This window comes from Neltuma alba, unplaced genomic scaffold (genome assembly GCF_004799145.2).
Source record: "Neltuma alba isolate B1F8T4 unplaced genomic scaffold, ASM479914v2 tig00002219_pilon, whole genome shotgun sequence".
NCBI classification, from domain to species: domain Eukaryota; kingdom Viridiplantae; phylum Streptophyta; class Magnoliopsida; order Fabales; family Fabaceae; genus Neltuma; species Neltuma alba.
This window is the reverse complement of record NW_021632786.1, coordinates 9,887-29,338: the sequence shown is the minus strand read 5'-3', so window position 1 is coordinate 29,338 and position 19,452 is coordinate 9,887. Positions and strand designations below refer to the sequence as shown.

Here is a 19,452-nt window from a genome sequence, read left to right as displayed (position 1 = left end):
AAATTTTTTTTGTCTAATTTACATTTCAATTTTCCTATTACATATCTAGACAAAAAATATTAAAAAAAAATATAAGCATACTATATTTATAATAAAATTTTAACAAATGAATAAAATATAAGAGAATATTTATTACAGAAAACAAATATTTTAGAAAAATATGGTCAATGAACTTTAAGAGAAATTAGATATATGCGCTTTTAATTGATTAAGAGATGGTTTTTCTATCAAATATTGTATCTGTATGAAAAGATTGTAAAATTTATCACTTGATAAGTTGATACTTAATATTAATTATGTAAGATGTTTGTAATGAATTGTTTTATATTTGTATTAACTATTTTAAACGTGGTTAAACATAGTTTATGCTTATGATTGCTTTTGAAATTTGGGATCACTATTTATTAATTTGAAAAAGTAAATGAAAATAAATTTTAAAAATTAACAATTTAAAAAGAAAAAAGAAAGATGGCCAACAAGCTATGGCGGGTTAGGACGTTTTTTCACCCCGCTAAAATGTGGGCTACTCCAATTCGAGCCGCTGCGTAAGATGGAGTTGTGACAGGCTGGCCAGTATTCTGGCCATAATTAATAATGAGAGAATAGTACCTTTTCTCTCTTTTCTGAGCGAACACTGCTTACCCATTTACAGCTATAAGGAAGGGACCAATAACACAAGAGCGCACACAGTTACAGGGATCAGTGGGCGGCTGTGAGATTTATAGAAAGACTAGATGATGGAGGGAGAAGAATCTGACCCATAGAAAGGGAGAATAAGTCAAGCGGAAATAGTACTCTCCCGGTCCTAAATATAGAACCAGAAGGAGTATATTAGAAGGGTCAAACGTATGTCTTCCCATGCCAGCACTTACGTGTCGTACACGTCAACATTTTGTTGGCCATATAAACAATTTCTATAGACTGTAGAGCACTTGTTTCAAAATTGATATGGACTGTAGACACAAAATGATTCAGGAAAAGTAGTTAAAAGGAAAGAGAGATTGGTCCCAAACCATAACCTCAAGCATTGGAGAGAAAGGCAATCAATATGCACAATTTCAGAAACCTGGTAAGAGCAACAACAAAAAAAAAAACCCAGATTTGTACCACTTCTTTCTATAAAGATTGGAGAAAACTCCAACACTTTAGGTCAGTCACTGTTTAAATAGACATCTATGTATATTTATAGTTATTTTTACAATGCACAGGCACTTGAAGGCCAGATCCCTAGAAAATGGGGTTTCTCAAACCTCTCAAGTGTGAGGACTTTCATCTGCAAATATTTATATTCAATCATGGTGAGGAGCTTCAGCTTGTGGCGGAGCAAATCTAACATTTGCTGGCCGGGCCACCACGACAGGCTCATCAGCAAATAGTGCTTTGATGAACGAAGGAGTTTTAAGGGGTCGCCGGCCGGTCATCCGAGGATAGACATCTTCTAGAAAATAGTATGCATGACCAGCAATCATTCCCTGAACCATGTTTTCAACTTTAACAGAAGCCATCCAGCACATAAAGAAATGATTCAAGGCAATACTGAAATAATGCATTACTTAAGCAAGAGACATACCAGTAGATCCACCCAAGCACTAGCACCCACAAGAACAGAGAATCCTAGGAGAACCTATATTCACACAACAAAAAGATCAGATTGCTTATGTTCAAGAAATGAAGAAAATAAAAACCAAGTATAAGCACATATAATCTGGAAGTTCGGATTCTCTCCATTTATGGTCCAAAAAGAAAATGTTTCAAGTGAACTCTGGTCATCCATTATATCTAAAAGGTTAGATCCCCCCCCTAATTCAGATTAAAATAATCTATATCTAAAATATAGAAGTGAAAACTACTGCAAAACAACCATAAGCCTCGATTTATGTGCATTTCTTTTGAAGTTTCCATATACCGTGTAGTATAATACTGCACCACTGGCTCTAGTATAAATACTTTTTTGAAAAAATATTCTTGGATGTTTTTTTCCGAGTTCATTCTCTATAGATCTAAACATCTAAATGTCTAAATTTGCCTAAAATTACCGTTATTTTCCTGCTCAAAATTGAGAGGACCTTAGGCCCAACATCATATAAATATTATACCAAGAGCTCTTACTCACCCAAGGAAGGTAAGCTGCTGTGAAAGTAAAGAGGCCGAGGAAGCTCATGTGGATGAAGGGATTTTGTTTGCTCCATACATATACCTAGAAATTACACATTGTTAAAATCTTTTTATAACACCAAGACAGTTAAAATTTAAACATAAAGTAAAACACAACTGACCATCATAAATGTTAATGAATTGCTAAGGAATATAATTTTTGCAAATGACACTGAGATGTATGGTATCATCCCGCCACCAACAACAATCCCAGTCAACAATGTAGCCCCAAACAAGAGCATGTAAAAGAAATCAGCTGTCCTTCCCCTGAAGGAATTCTCCTCTAGAAGCTTGCAGTACCGAGCAAGAAAGAACATATGAAACAAGAAATCCAAGTCTGCCAATACCATGTCAAGTCTAAGTTAGAGGGTGACACAGAACCTTCAAACTAAATATCAACTGATATGGAAGAAGAAATAACAGAACACAATCCAGGGATGCATGGTTTTTGCTGGTGAAGTGTTCCCTAACTAATGTGCATGATGTTTATCAGGGAAAAAAGAAACGAGTACAAGGTTGTTTTGAACTGCCGAGTTAAAAAGGTAGATGAGCATTGTCTCACTTATCAGGGTTTTTTAGAGGGAATATGTTGCAATTTAAGTGCAAATAAGCTATGCAGCTAACAAACTCACTCATAGATAGAAAATATCATCAGGAAAAAGAGGAAAATTAGAGGACTTGGCGAACCATCCTACATATCCATTAAAATTAAGAGATTCGTGACTAACATATACATTACTCAGACCATCAGTTCAAGCTTTTGTTAATGATTTTAAGAAAGAGTATCATCTCTGAATGGTGTCACATGCACACATATGAGCTAAATCTAAAATAAGGCCTCCAAATGCAGTGGACTGTCAGAAATGCCATACAATAATTCCTCCGTTCTGCCTTCTAACAAGACCACAAAAGGCCATCAGCATAATCAGATAGATCCAAAAGAAAAACAAGTCAACTCCTTGAAACTCCATAGCAAGCCCTCTTATATTATGACTCAAAAATTAACTTCCCAGCTCTGCACAGCCTTCAAATCTTTGCTTCAAAGTAGGACATCCGGAAATCCTGTGGTTGCAAGTTGCTACTTCTCTTTACAGATTCTCCTGTCTCTCTTCATCCTCTCTTTTATGTCATCTAATTTCTCATAGTTATTATGGAGTTTGTGACAACAAAATCAACTGTACGTGTGAGTACAGTTTCTCCTGCAAATAATTGGGTTTTTTTTTTTTAAAAAAAAAATATTGTTATCATGTTGTCTTTCCGAATCTAGAGTTGATATAGGCAGCATAACATGTGCTACATCATATTTCAATGTAGGCTAAGCTATGTCATATACATAGCATTATGAGCAAAAGAAAACGTTTTGATTTTTTCATAGAAAAACACAACAATGCTGCAAAAGCAGAGCAGAGAAGGAAGTCGCTATGAACCAACGAATCATTGTCGATCAATAATAATTCTTTAAAAAGGTAAATTGCAAGCATTACCCATTCTACGGAAGTAGAAGAAATTGGTAATGAGACGCCAGAATTGATATTGCTTAACCACCAGTTTAGGGTTCAAGTACAAATGATACGGAGAAATTATCTGCAAAGCCATAACAAAAATTATTACTCAACGAAATAGCTCGACATAATAAAATAGGAAATGACAAGTTTGAACTACAAATGCCAACCGTAAAACAAGATAAAGAAGAAAAAAAAACCAAGACTTTTCCAGATTTTCAGCCAAACCAAAGGAAATGAACAGAACCCAATCATAACACGTTTATATATTTCTCAAGACAAGCACTACGGTTAAAGACGAAAACTACAACAACCCAATCAATCTTTTCGTTCTTTTACGCGATTACGGATCCTATCGATATGTGTCTGGTGCCCTTCTTGAAGGAATACTTCAAGAACTTCAATCCCACAAATTGACCCCAAGTTGCAAATTACCTCATCTTAACAACTGAAATAATCTTTGGATAGTTTAGAGCTAAAACAAAAAAAATTTATCGCCACTACTGGAGAAGAACTAGCAAAATCAAAAAGATAAAAGAACATTTAAACCGATAAGAAGAGAAAGAAAAAGAAGAAAGTATACATCAAGGGAACAGCCGATGGTGGTGACAATTGCAGCTGTAACATACGAGCGCGTAATGATGGGCATCTGTTTATACCATTCTTCAACAGCTTGAGCCATTATGTGAATATGTTAACTAGAAGAAGGGTGAAGAAATTCTGATGCAGTGCATGTAGTGCGAGGGAAACTAGAATGTGAAGGATTGAAGGTTAAGGTAAAACAGGGTGTCTGTGGTTGAAGGATAGAAACAAGTCTACCGGCAAATCACAAGCTATATCCTGAAAATCTTTCAATCCAATCTAATTTTAGCATCTCAGATTAATTTTTTTAAAATATGATAATATAAACTTTAAATATAATACTCCTCCGGTCCTAATTATAAGACCCAATTGACTTATTTGAAGAGATTAAGGAAGTAAGTTAAGTTGGTTATTTATAATAAATAAGTGTTGTTATTCCTAAAATATCCTTGCTAATTAAGTATATTGGCTAAAACTATCATTATTAGAAGGATTATCTTGGAAAAAAATGCATAAATATAAGAGAGAAAATGGATTGGGTCTTATAATTAGGACCAAATAAAAAGTCAAATTGAGTCTTATAATAAGGACCGGAGGAGTATTAGATAAATGTCCTGTTTGCCAGTACGTTTCACCTAAGTCGAAACAAAATTTCTTTTACAATCACAGTTGAAAAGTTACTTGTAAGTTATTCCAAACAGGTGCATTAATATTTTAATATAATTTTGTATGATTAAATAAATAATAAAACATATTCAGCTCAAAAAATAAATAAATAAATAAATAATAAAACATAATATTAATTAATTAATTAATTCTGGCATATTTTCATACTTTTTTTCAAGCTAGAGATCCAACTTGGATAAGCTTAAAGGTGAGGTGGAGATGGCAGAGAGAAGCAAAGCCATCTTTTAATTAATTAATTGAGGACGATTGAGCACAATGAAGGTAATTGACACGCACAAAGGACCTGTTTGGAAAGATTTAAAAAATTCCTTATAAGCATATTTTACGTAAGTCGAGATAAAATTCTTTTTATATACTTATCTCATATTTTATAAATTATTATTAAAAAACTATTTATATTTATAAACTATTTATAAACTATTTTAAATAGGTGCAAAGCTGACGCTGAGGAAAAGTCGAGTTAAACCCGCGGGTGTGGAGATCATAATAAATAACTAATAAAACATAGCATTTTTTTTTAGATTTTTACGTATTTTCATAAAGTCGATGAGACTAGATACTGAACCAGGAGAGAGCAAGGGGAATTTTTGGACGAGGAATGACATAGACATGGCAAATCTCAGCGGGCGTGCATACCACGCACCAATTGAATTGTTCTTTTTCGTCAATACCACTTTGATACGAGGGGAGAAACTAAACAGTTCCTCCAAAATCTCCTAATCTAATATAATCATATGGATATATTAGCGACTGGGTTTGTATTATTGCTGGTAATTACTTTTGATCGAATTTTGATTTTAAGGGTGTTTGGCAATCTCTAAAATATAGTTTGAGAAGCACTTTTCCGCAAAACGAGGCAAATTTCTCAACATATTTACTTCGTAAATCATAAAAGCAATTCTGAAATCATTGTTTGGTTTCTATCCAAACACTCCCTTAGTCGTTGCAGTACAAATCATGCTTTTCAATTCTTATGCTCTCATAAAAATTTGGTCTAAATTCAAATGCGTTGTAAGATGTAGGAATGATAAGCAAAATGGTTAAAAATATAAGATCAAAACTACAACGCATTAAAAATACCTAGTACATATAATTTTAATAAGTTTTGATTTTAGTTTCATCCTAAAGGGTGCTTGCATGGAAACCAAATTACAGTTTCATGAATGATTTTACGATATACAAAGTAAATATGTGGAGGAGTTTATCTTGATTTATTAAAAGCATTTCTCATGACATCCAAACACCCCCTTAAAAGCATTGATTTGGACCAAATCATATAAAACTAAAATGACAAAAAAATCATGACTTGAAACTATAGAGATCAAAACCAAAATTCAATGAAATTATGAGAACTAACAATGATACTCTTCCGATTCTTAATATAAAACATAATTGTTGATTTGATCTTAATACTAAATGTAAAACCCATTTTTTATATTTATCAATTTTTTTAAATTACTTTTATTGATACTCTCTCGATCATAATTAAGTAGGAAAGTGAAGGGCGATATTAAGGAAGATTATTATAATGTTTTAGAAAAAATACGTTATATATATTGTAACTAATTAACTTATCTAACTTTCTTAATCTAATCAAATTAGTTAAATAGGTCTTTCATTAAAAATGTAAGGAGTACTAAATATTAACCCTTAGCAATTTAGTATGAAAATACACTAAAATTTATATTTAGAACGGAATGTAGGTTGTTTTTTTTGGGTGAATAACGGAATGTAGTATTTGATACAGTCACATTCAATGAAACTTTTCACCCTCAAGTTTGCTTTAATTATACAAGTCCTTAAAATTTTATTAAAATATTACATTTCATTGGAGCAAGCTCAAGCCTCAAAAAATAATTAATTATCTTTTAAATCATGGCAAAATTGTTATTTGTTATAAAAGCCATTAACCTTTCTAACATGGTTCAAGAGTTTTGTCGTTTCAACATTCAATAGCTCTTGAATACGCATTTATATATGATGCATTCTTTTTCACTCAACATGTAATTTCAATTGCATAATAAATAGTAGTTCTCACGTACACACAATGATTAAGCATGGGTTTGGAAAAACTTGGAATAAGTATTTTCACATTTTATTAGATAAATTTTTCTCACATATTTATTTTGTACAATGCAAAATTATTTGAGATAAGTTAATTCAAACAAACATTAAGTTCAGAAGTTACGTTGATTGATTGTTTAATGAAACAACTCAAGAATAAGATAGCATGTTGTTTTCACCATTTGTTCCTTAAATTAATGGTGAATGCATCTTTGATGTGAAATGAACGAGGGAATCTCTCCTGTTTATAAAATTTATTTTTCATTTTGGAGAAAATAAACGGGAGAAGTGACATCAAGCTTTAAACTTAGATCTCACGTTGACATATTTTTGTACATGCATGTTTATTTGTATAAAATAAAATAAAAATTATTATTCTTGTGAATGGATGAAGGGGTGCTTGTTTTTGCTTCTCAGAGGTATTTTCATATAAGTTAAGATAAAAAATTTTCATACATATTTATCTTATATATCATAAAATTATGATAAAAAAAGTATACTTTGCTTTATATATTCTTTTTGTTTCACAGTTATATTTGTTTGATTAGATGGTTGTACATTTATTATTATCACTTAAATCTTATATTAAAAAATCATAATAATATTTATAATGATTAAATGAATTGCATGTTTGGTTTCATGTCAAGGTCATAAATTTTTCACCATTAAATCAAATTAGCAGTTGAATGAATGAATGAATGGGATTCATAGCACATGGACCGAATCATATCTAGAGCCGGTAATATGGGCCAACCCGCCGATTATGGGTTGGCCCGTGGCGGGCCTGAAGCTTGGCGGGCTGGGCTTTTTAGGACCGCTTTCTGACGAGCTGGAATTTTTTCAACCCGGCCCGCGAGGGTGGCTTGGCGGGTTAGGCCCACCAACCCGCCAAATTTTGTTTTTTTTTTAATACTTTTTTTTAATAAAACCTACTCAAAGTCTCAAATTCTTAAATACTTAAAATAAAACATGCAAATAGAAATTATCATAAATAAAACATGGAACCCATCTAAAGTTCCAAGTTTCAAGTTTCAAATATATCAAAATATTAAACATATGATTAAATGAACATGATATGTCCTTAATAATTTAACAAACATTTCAAATTAAAACATAAATCCAAATTAACAATACCACAAAGTCACAAACACAATGTCACTACACAAATCACTATCAAGTATCAACTATCAAGTGCTCAATCATCACTCATGAGCTAGGGCAAAGGCGCAAAGCAAAGACAGAGAGCAGAGAGCTTGGGGCTTGGGACTTGGGAGTTAGGACTGGCCGAGGGCGACTGGGAGACTGGGTCTGGGAGGAGTGCGACACGCAAGCAAAATGTGAAATTGGGACCGTGTTGGTGTTGTCGTGTTAAACTATTGGACATGAACTGCTCACTGTTGCACTATGGACTAGGCCAAGAGTGTAGAGACTGAGAGGCAAAGGAAAAAAATTTGCAAAAAAAAAAAATGGTTAAATGGGTTGGCCCGCCAACCCTGCGGGTTAGCTCGCCGCGGGTTTGGGCTTGGCGGTTATGGGCTCAAAACTTCCATTTTAAAACGGTCCTAATTTTTATCAACCCAACCCGCCACTTGTTGGCGGGTTGGTGGGTTGAGCCCGCGGGTTCAACCCATATTACCGGCTCTAATCATATCGAGAAAAAATCTTGAGAATCTCTACCGCTTTATTTATTTATTTATTTTTGGGATAGCATTCTCTAGCGGTTTTTTACATTAGGAATAATATAACTACTCACTTAATTAATTTATAAGTTCTTATTATCTTAATTAATTTTAATATGGTTTATATATATATTTATCCTGATAAAAATATATATATATATATTTATCATGTGTTTATAATTTTTTTTATCAGATCATTAAAGTCCTACCTGATTTTTAATTAATTCTCTATAGTTTCAGGAGACTGATACAAAATTACCAGGATTTGTTAAAAATAATTGAAACTATTAGGACTTGATAAAAAATTTTTAGGAATTTAATTAAAAATCAAATAAAATTACAAGAATTTATAGATTAATTATACTTATTTAAAATATATATACATATATACAGAAATACAAAGAAAAATAAATTTTATCATTTTTCGTAATAATGAACATTTTTATAACATAGAAGGAAATATTATCCGCCTAGCCAAAAAAGAAAAAAAAGGAAATATTATCTGACGATATAGTGATTTTTACATGTTAGTTTTAAATAAGGGACAATAATTTTATTTTTGGGTTCGTACAATTTTTGACCCCCTAAAAGTTGGTTTAGCTTCTTAGATTTCAAATCATAGATCAATCCTTCAAATTTTTTTCAGTCTAAAATATTTGTCTTTATAATTTAATAAATATATAGAACTATATTTTTTGAGAGACAAAAATCTATAGTTTAAAATTGAGAAATTAAAATAAAAAAGAAGACAAATTTGAAAACCAAAAATTGCATTAATCCTTCTTCTTTTTTTTTTATCGTTGTCATTACCCATAAGATAAACCATCCTAATTAAGAATGGATTGTTGCCGAGCTTTTTCTTAATTTTATAGATTATTATATTCCGATCAAAAATTCAGAGCACATCTTCCATCAGCAATGATCGCTTCAAAAGACCCAATCCAATCAAAGGCCACCACCGAAGCCCATGACGATAAACCGCGTTTTTTTTTTCCCTAGTCACAAAATCGGGTTAACCAAAAAAAAAATCTGATCGCCTTTTCTTTTTAGGGTTAGGGTTTGAGGCTCTATATAGCTGGCGCCTGGAGACACTTTCGTCCTCTCTTTGTCGTTCGCTCTCTATCTCCCGAGAATTCCAGATTTCTTCCCCAGCGATGATGCAGCCTGGACCTGGCATGGCTCCCCCAAACATGGGTCAACAACCCACCCAGCAATACCAGCAGCAGCAACCCTACATGATGATGCCACCGCAGGCTCAGGCACCGCCTATGTGGGCTCCTTCTGCCCAGCCCCCGCCGCCGCAGCAGGCCGTTGCTCCGCCGCAACCCACCCAACATGTCCAGCCGAGTAGCGCCGATGAGGTCCGTACCCTTTGGATCGGCGATTTGCAGTACTGGATGGATGAGAACTATCTGTATAATTGTTTTGCGCATACCGGCGAGGTAAATGCCATTCCTTTGTATTTTCCGGGTATTAGTCTTTAATTATGTTTTGTTATGTTTGAAATTACTGCGCCAGTTGATTTGCCCCCTTTTTTATGGTTCGGTTTGTTGGAGCCTCGGAAAGTGGGATATAGCTTTTAATTGCGTTGGAATCATACTGTATCATACGATGAGTAGTGGGTTGGGATGGACTTGTGTCAAATCAGGTCCCGAATTTGGGGGATGAAGACCGGATTCCTTCCGTGATTTGTATACTGTCTTTTCTCTAGTTCTCGTGTTTAACCCCGCGGGTAGTCCGCGGCCTTTCTCGCCTCTGATGGAAAGAAATCATGTTGTTGTTGCAGGTGGGTTCTGTGAAAGTCATTCGGAATAAGCAAACTAATGCATCGGAAGGTTATGGATTTATTGAGTTTTTCACTCGTGCTGCTGCGGAGAGAACTCTTCAAACATTTAATGGCTCAATTATGCCTAATGGTGGGCAAAACTTTAGATTGAATTGGGCATCTTTTAGTTCGGGTGATAGGCGTCATGATGACACCCCAGATTACACAATTTTTGTGGGAGACTTGGCTGCCGATGTCACAGATTACCTGCTTCAGGAGACATTTCGTGCTAGATATCCCTCAGTTAAGGGTGCAAAAGTGGTAATTGATAGGCTCACTGGGCGGACGAAGGGTTATGGTTTTGTCAAGTTTGGAGATGAGAATGAACAGATGCAAGCTATGACTGAGATGCAGGGGGTTCTTTGCTCAACAAGACCCATGCGAATTGGACCAGCCACAAACAAAAATGTTGGAGGACAGCAAAAAGGTTTTTCTCGTTTATGAATTACGTGCTGGCCTTTTGTTGCGAATGTCTGCTTGGTGTGCTTCGCTAATATGTTTGAAAGCAAAACCGACTTCTGATAATCTGTTTCTTCTTCGTTATAGTGAGGAATACCAATTTATATTTAAGATTTTGCTCATATCATTTACTATGTGCATTCTAAATTTTTGTTGTTCGAGTTTTCTTCCTCTCAGTTACGCTCTAGAAGATATGCTGTCCCGAGTCATTTCTTCCTGTAATTTCCTTTAAAATTTCGGATAAATAAATGATCTAGAATCATAAAATCTTATAGTACTCCTGTTGTCTCAAAGCAGGGTGTCAGGAGGCTCTGTCATCGCGGAGCCTGGAACTGTTTTCAGCTGAAATGGTTACCATTTTAGTGCATGGCCTTGCTTAGGTCAGTTCGCATTTATGTCTTGCCCGTTACTTTCCGCGTCATTTTCCGTTTTCCACTACAATTTCCAATAGTTCTTTTCACTTCATCTGGCTGGTTTAGTTTTTAGCCAAGTTATATTTTAAGGCTATTCTAGTTATTTATATTTGTTCAGTCAGCCGTTCTTTATCTTTACTCCTTAAATTTTATTCCTATTAGCTTGCCAGAAAAATTACATCTTTAAAGTTCTTTCAATGTGTTCCCTCGTTCCTAAGCAAGTTTCCATACTTTTTATAGTGTCTTTTGATATTCCATCTACTGCCTAGCTGCATTACTTTCAGTTTCAAATCTTCAGTCCATAAGACAAATTGTGGGGAGGCCAATGCAGGCTGATTGATATTGCCAGTTCACCGGTTGTGCTATCATTGTTATGGTTTCATAACTGCTAATTTCTTATTATAATGCTACATAATCGAAGTTGTAGTCATTAACTTGTGAAATAGCTTGTCAACAACACCTGCCTGCACAACCATTTGACATCTATCTTCCTTGTTTTTGGCTCAATCGGCAAATTCAAACCTCGTGTCATTCATAGAAAGTCAGCTGTGGGCAAGTGGAAAATGTTAGAAAGGTGTCGGAAGTCGGATAATAAATGATGTCGGATGATTTTGACTTCAACTTCATCGGCAACTGTACTCTTCGTATCTTTTTTTGTTTGCCTGCGTGTTCTTGTCAGTGAATGTATTATTTGTCACTGCATATTTGCCTCCAGTTATGACCTCTATTCACTTAGAATTTTAATGGTGCCAAAATTTGTGTGTGGAACTCACTAACTTACTCAGTGGAGGCTTCATCTTGTAGATGTGTCCCCCCCCCCCCCGGTTGTAGGTTAAATAATATTTAATTTGTCTTGGAGTTGTGTGGTATATGTGGGGTACAGAGATTTTTTATGATTGCGTGATTTCTGAATCTGAAGTAATTATATGGATACTCGATCGGTCCTAAATATAAAGGACATATAACTTCTTCACAAGTATTAAGAAAATTAGTTTCAATTAGTTGAATTCATTTAATTTATCATGAATTGCACAACTTGTTCCAAAAGTGAACTTTATTAAATTGTGGTTTAACTTTATCCATAATTTAATGATCCTAATTAAATGAGGGTTTTTTTGGTAGAAAATAATAAATAATAAATGCAACATACAATCAGGTATGTGCATTGCATTTTAGATATTTAGGACCTGAGGGAGTATGAATTGTTTTAAATTTGCGCAGTAACTATTATGACCGGCTGTATTTCCATATTAAACTTATAGGTTGGGCCTTCCCTAAACTAAATAATTAGGTGCAAATATTTCGTCTATTTGTTTGCTATTTGTTCATGGTGTTTTATGTATTAAGTTTTTCCTTCCCTGCTCTTTATTTTTCATCTTTTTATTTCTCTTCTACCTTGAACTTGCAGCTTCCTATCAGAATCCTCAAGGGTCACAGAACGAGAATGATCCAAATAATACAACTGTGCGTACTTCTTTGCAACATAGAAGCTATCTTCTTCCCTACTTGTTTGTGACATCTTTTTTTATTTCCACTGCAGATTTTTGTTGGCAATTTGGATCCTAATGTTACGGACGATCATTTGAGGCAAGTTTTTGGCCAATATGGAGAATTAATACATGTGAAGATTCCAGCAGGCAAGAGATGTGGATTTGTCCAATTCGCTGATAGGTAATTTGACTTTCTCAATCATATTAATCATCTTCCAAGTATGTGTAGCTAGCATTTTGATTTTGCCTCGTGCTTTTTTCATGAACCAGGAGCTGTGCTGAAGAGGCTCTGCGGATTCTAAATGGAACGCTGTTGGGCGGACAAAATGTCCGTCTTTCATGGGGGCGCAGTCCTTCAAACAAACAGGTAACATCAATCAAACTGCTTTTTTCCTGAATCTGGAGCTGTGCCTCGGCATCACTGTTTTATGATATTGAGCTGGATCATCTGATGAATTAAATGCTTTTGTTGGTGATCTTCAGGCTCAGCCAGATCCAAGCCAGTATGGGGGATATTATGGGTATGCTCAAGGGTATGAGAATTACGGATACCCTCCTGCTGCTACACAGGATCCCAACATGTATGGAAGCTATCCAGGTTATGCTAACTATCAACCACCACAGCAGCAACAGCAAATGGGGTATAGCTAAGTGAGAAGGCAGGCCTGCATTTTCTGCTTTCTGTAATCGTGATATACTATTGGAGTGCCCCTTGCTTTTGTTTCCTTTGATTGCCGATACCATTATTATCTTATTTGAACCGTATGTTATGTCTACCCTATATTTACTTGCTGCGAGTATTTTCCTATTTTCATCTTTTTTTCTTTAGTAGTTGCTAGAGCATAAATATTTGTGAATCACTCACTCGTCAGTTGTCTCTCGTTTACTTCCGTTTGCTTGTATCCATACAATATTATTTATCGAGCATTTTCTGTGATACCCATCTTCATTGGTTATTTGCTAGAGCATAAATCTTTTGCGATATGAATCTTACGTTAATGATCTCCTGTGCTTCGATGGCCATTGTCTGCGTAGCGTCTCCCTCACCCAACTATTAATTAATCAAAGTAAAATACCTCGTGCCAGGTTCACGGTGAAGAAGTTTATTTGTTTTGGTTAAATTCACGAAGTCTATATGCTTTAAAAGAATTTGGTTTCTTTGAATCACATGTTTAGATGACTTCCAAAATGTTGGTTTCCTTAGTTTTATAAGGATTAGAAGTTTGCGGTGTTAAGTTATTTGTTGTGTTAATACTGTTGAGTAGGTTGACACTTGATGTGGATTGCTGATTTGGGTTATAACAGTCAAATTTCTGAGAGTATGGGGATTAAAATTTAAACTTGTTAAAGATGTAGGGATTAGAAGGGGATTTAAACCTATAAAACAAAAGCGTGACAGAATTTGATCGACATTTTGATTTCTCTCGTATGAGATCCGTTGGTTTCGTGTGTTAAATTTGATGATTGATTTCGTTAATCTGAAATGAATTTCCTTTTATTATCCTCCTTAGGTTGCTCTGATGCTGTTATCCTCCTTTTCAAGGCTTTCTTTCCGGAATTTCCTTTTATTCCGTGAGAGAGCCTCATCTATTTAATGTGGGAAAAGTTGTTTAACATTTTGATATCTTGATTAACTATTAACATCTTTGATATAAAAATTTAAGTGAATTACACTATTTACAACTGAAAAATTTAACTCACGTGGACCTTGGTCCGCCTTGTACTAGGTAGCTGTAACAAAAAAACAAAATGACCAAATAATAGATAATTAATTTTAGCGTCCACTTAAACAGTTTAGCTTCCCAATTGCCCCCTGCAAAAGCTACTCTTATTGGAGACTTGGGTCATGTTTGGTACGCGTGCTTGAATTTTGAAGGATTAGGAATTAAATTGGGAGTAGGATTGGGATGGTGGTTTTAAAATTATGTTTGGTAAGGAATAATATTTGAAAGGAATGTTTACATTAATTTTATTTTATAATCAGTCATTAATTATAAAAAGACTAAAATACCCTTGATATTAATTTTTTTAAGAAAGAAAGTCCGCACTTGCTTTGCCTTTGTAGTTCATCGTCACCGCATTAACTTGATTGATTTAGTGCAAAACCAATATCAAATCTCTCAGCAACCTTTTGACAATGCCATCGAATCCTTTGAGATGTAGATACAAAATCATTAACTTATATAAGATCATATTTGACACAAACGAAGAGGTTTCTAATGATGATTCAACTCTGCATCTTCCGTTGCTCCATCTTCGTCTCTTTTCTCTGCTTCAAATCCGTCATTTGGGTTCGTATCTGCATGATCATCTCTTTCTGCTAGTTCTATTCCATTGCTATGCACTCAAGATCCGAAGCAGATGCAGATTTAGGAAGATGAAGACTTGTCAATCGCCATTGGCGAGGGTTCGAAGAAGGAAGACGGAGATTTGAAGATAGAGATGAGTCTCCGTCGTAGCATTCTCAATTTTGCCTCTTTCCAGCGTCATCACCATCGCAAGAATGAAAGGGGAGGGCGACACCAGCGTAGTGGTGTATGTGCGTTTCAGAAGTAGAGGCAAGAGATTGGTCGATAGTAGAATGAGAGAGGACGGGGGGCATGGATTAGGATAATCTGGTCCAAAAATGTTCAGTCCTAGGATTGATTTTTCAATACCAGGGGGCTGGTGGTACTTGGCTAATCCCACAAAAAGGGGCATTGGGCAATCCTAGAATTGGTCAAGTCCACATACCAAACATGAATAGTGTGCATCAACTAGGGCCTAAGCTCTAGAGAAAAAACTATTTGCATACGAGTAAAATTGAAATTAGGAAAGAAAGTTAACAATATTCTTGTGGATGACACAAGAGTTTGAAATAAAACCTTATTTGGATTTGTAAGTATCTCTTGTTAACGTACAATGCTTGTAGCTTTTTAGTGGGGAGTTCTTGTTTTCAACAGAAAATATTGAATAGGTTGGTCCTAGTAACAAATCTATGATTTGTATTTCAGCTTCGAGACTTAAATTTGTGCGTAACTATTGTTGATTCTTCTTTGTTTGCGGAGATGTTAACTGTTTGCAGCTGAGCTCTTGTTTAGCTGCTTAATTTTTCAACTAGGTTGATGAACCTGCCATCCTATTTATGTAGCTGGCCAATGTTTTTTTTCAAGAAAAAGAAAACGTGTAATGAAAGATTTAGTTGTACATTTTAAATTTTAATAATAATTGATAATATGAAAAGCTGCGGTAATTATTTAAATAAAAAAATACTGAAAACAGGGGAAAAAACTATTCATGAACCATGAGGTTGGAACCTGGAAGTAATGTTACATTATTGATACCCTACAAATAATCTAATTGTGTTTTCATACACATAGTGAACAATATATCTGGTTTTCCCCACGAAAAACTACAACGTTAAACGTTGACGACAAACGACAACCCACAAATGTAATTTGCACATAAGAAAATGTCATTTGCACAGTTAATCTACACATAAGCGGAGTGATTTGGACATTAAGAATGTAATTTGCACGTAACAGAATTTAATTTTTGGTGTTTTCATTAGGGAAGTGTGGCCATTTCATGGGTAAATCTGTTTCTCCCCGAAGGACTTAATTCTTAACATGATTCCAGGGACCATTCCGAATTAATTTTCCAATGGAGTAGTACTCCTTCCAAATTTCCCATTTGAAAATTCTGGCTTCTTTACATCCTATTTGGTCCTAACTCCTAAGTGAACCTATGAAGATTAGTAAAAATGTCTCAAATTAAATTTCTAACATGTATAATCATTATTTATCTCACAAAATATGTGGTTGTATGCATTAGAGTTTTACTGTTTAATCTAGTATTCTAGTTCATATAAATGTCGTTATTTCCTTGTACTCCTTTTGTTTTCAATATAAGACTCGCTTTGTAGTGTAATTTGTAATACAAATTGAGTCCTATATTTATGATAGGAGGGAGTATATAATTTTAAAATTTCCCCCCTTAATTCCACTTCTAACATGTATCATAATCGTTAGCACCACCATGTGTTAATTTAAGTTTGAAAGATCCAATAAACGCGTTGAAATTTGGTCTGGTTCATATTGAGCAAGTCACATGCAATCCTAACAAGGTTCTAATAAGTGATGTAGTGATCAAAGCTAGCAAAATTTAATGAATGCTTCTAGGTCGGTGATTTATGAAAAATCTCATTCACATCACATCTTCGCACAATTAGTTATATATATGATTTTTTTTACCTCAAAAAATAATAATCTTTTCGATTTTAAATATAGAATTTATATAATTAAGTTAGAGAGATTAAAAAAATCATTGAAGCTGGTTTTTTTTAAAGAATATATATGTGTTAACTTTTCTAAAATATCTTTTAAATAATTTAATTTGAATTGAAAATTACTCCCGTAGGGTATTGGAAAAATTATAAATTTGAAAGATAAAATAGATTCAACACAATTATTTATACTAGCTTTTATATAAAAGATCGAAAGAGGTAGATAGTTTGGCTTTAGATATAATTTATACGGGTTGATATGCAAATTTGTTTTGAAAGTTTTCGCTCAAGAGTGTCGAGTATCCAAGTTTTTTTTGTGCAAACTTGTCCCGAAAATTTAAAATTGTAGCAATTTTACCTCTTACTGTTAAAAAAACTAATGTTAGCCGTAAGAATAGCGATATTGATCATTGGCATTTTTAATATTAGCAGCAAAACTGGTACGATTTTAAACTTTAGGGACAAAATTGTATTTAGAAAAAACTTTCAGATACTTAGCGCTTATAAGTGAAAACTTTTAAAACAAATTTCTAGAGCAAATTTGTACATTAACCCTAGCATATACATACACGCTACAGATATACAATTCCATGTTGTAGTTCAAATTGTTGACTCATCACGCCTATACTTGGATCCATAATTTTTTTTTTGACCAGAGAATACTTGGATCCATATTTAAATGGCAATTATTGCGGTCAACGCACCTTAATTGAATATTGATAATATATAGCTTATACGATACATAATTAATAATTAGAATATGAACGCACTCCATATAATAAAATAATCATCTTTATTGGCAAAACAAATAATAATAACCAGCTTTGATCAACACCCCTCATTTGCGGGCGCGGCATTATCTCTTTTAACCAACCAAATTAAATTTCTTTTTTTTTTTTTTGGCCTCCTATGCATACATTTGTGATTCGTCTATCAAGTTGTACGAGTTTTTCGTCTTAAAATTCATTTAAATAAAGAGTTAGGTGACTTTAAATGCAATCACACGTAATTAATATTTGTGTAAGAATTTATTTTAAAATAAATAAAGATGCGACAATAACGTTTTGTTTCTTATTGTGTAGCTGCTATATGTGTGATTCTGAATTTGTGATCTGATCCTATCTTGTGAGTGAATTTTTCTATCAAACATTATTTTAATAATGCTGAAGGAACAGGGTTGAGTAGAGAAAAAAATCATCTTTTCTTGGAAAACATAGTGCATGTGTTTTGATCACAAAGGTTTTAAGTCAATTTGGATTAATGTTCTTGTGATTTTTTTAAAAAAAAACATACTTTGGAGTCGAAAGGTTTCCGTTTGAGCAGGAATAAAACAGAATATATGCATTGTGATTTTGGAGGGAGGCAAGGTAATAGGGATTTGGAGGTGAGGATGGGAGAGCAAATTATTCCTCAAGTTTCAAAGTTTAAATACCTAGGATCCATTATACAGGAGGATGGGGAAATTGATAGAGACATTTCTCATAGAATACAAGCTGGCTGGTTAAAGTGGAGGAAAGCTACAGGAGTTATTTGCAATAAGAAGGTACCTGAGAAACTTAAAGGAAAATTTTATCGGATTGCTATAAGACCAGCTATGATTTATGGTAGTGAATGTTGGGCAATAAAGGGAAAACAAGAGCACAAAGTCGGAGTAGCAGAAATGAGGATGTTGAGATGGATGTGTGGTCATACAAGAAAAGATAGGATTCGAAATGAAAAGATCAGGACAAGAGTCGGTGTGGCACCTATCCAAGAGAAAATGGTTGAAAATCGCTTAAGATGGTTTGGACATGTGCAGAGAAGGCCTTTGGAAGCCCCGGTGAGGAGGGTGGATCAAACAAGATGGAGTCCTATAAAAAGAGGCAGGGGAAGACCGAGAAGAACGCTGAATGAGGTCATTGAACGAGACCTCCTAATCAACAACATATCTAAGGATTGGGTTGTTGACAGAGCACGATGGCGTCGTGTGATTCATGTAGCCGACCCCACCTAGTGGGATAAGGCTTGTTGTTTGTTGTTTGTTGGATTAATGTTCTTGTGATTTTTTTTCCATCAAAAAATCAGTTTTTGGAATTATTGTCAATCTAGTCAATCTTCATATAATTTTAACAAAAGGTAATTATAATTTTAAACTAAGGTTCTACGTGAAGAAAATAACTATCAAAAAATTCTAATGACATTTAAAAAGTTGTTATTTTTTATATTGAAATTTGTCATTACAAATTGTATTATTGTTATTATGACTTTTTAGTAATTATGTTCTTTCTTTATGATTCTTTTATGATTCTATTTCTTTTTTTATCCCCTTGTTTTGTTGGACAAAAGTTTCATTT

The 19,452-nt window shown here is 34.1% G+C and overlaps 2 protein-coding genes across 4 annotated transcripts; one reads left to right on the top strand and one right to left on the bottom strand.

Annotated features, from left to right (window-relative positions):
• Positions 1-1,080: 1,080 nt before the first annotated feature.
• LOC114720353 (derlin-2.2) lies at positions 1,081-4,452 on the bottom strand. Its single transcript, XM_028906004.1, has 6 exons — positions 4,240-4,452; positions 3,639-3,738; positions 2,277-2,491; positions 2,114-2,197; positions 1,571-1,624; positions 1,081-1,472 (listed from the first exon to the last, which is right to left on the bottom strand). Exons 1-6 carry the CDS (start codon positions 4,336-4,338, stop codon positions 1,290-1,292), a joined length of 735 nt encoding a protein of 244 aa, XP_028761837.1. The 5' UTR covers positions 4,339-4,452; the 3' UTR covers positions 1,081-1,289.
• Positions 4,453-9,747: 5,295 nt separating this feature from the next.
• Positions 9,748-13,804, top strand: LOC114720374 (polyadenylate-binding protein RBP45B). Of its 3 annotated transcripts, XM_028906023.1 has the most exons (6): positions 9,749-10,110; positions 10,455-10,920; positions 12,774-12,829; positions 12,906-13,036; positions 13,126-13,222; positions 13,339-13,804. In XM_028906023.1, exons 1-6 carry the CDS (start codon positions 9,823-9,825, stop codon positions 13,504-13,506), a joined length of 1,206 nt encoding a protein of 401 aa, XP_028761856.1. In that variant the 5' UTR covers positions 9,749-9,822; the 3' UTR covers positions 13,507-13,804. The 3 variants fall into 3 exon arrangements, 2 of the variants coding, with proteins under 2 accessions (XP_028761856.1, XP_028761864.1); XR_003737969.1 differs by lacking the exons at positions 13,126-13,222; positions 13,339-13,804 and adding an exon at positions 11,250-11,332 and having other exon boundaries at positions 9,748-10,110; positions 12,906-13,006; XM_028906031.1 differs by lacking the exons at positions 13,126-13,222; positions 13,339-13,804 and having other exon boundaries at positions 12,906-13,040.
• The last annotated feature ends 5,648 nt before the right edge of the window (positions 13,805-19,452 follow it).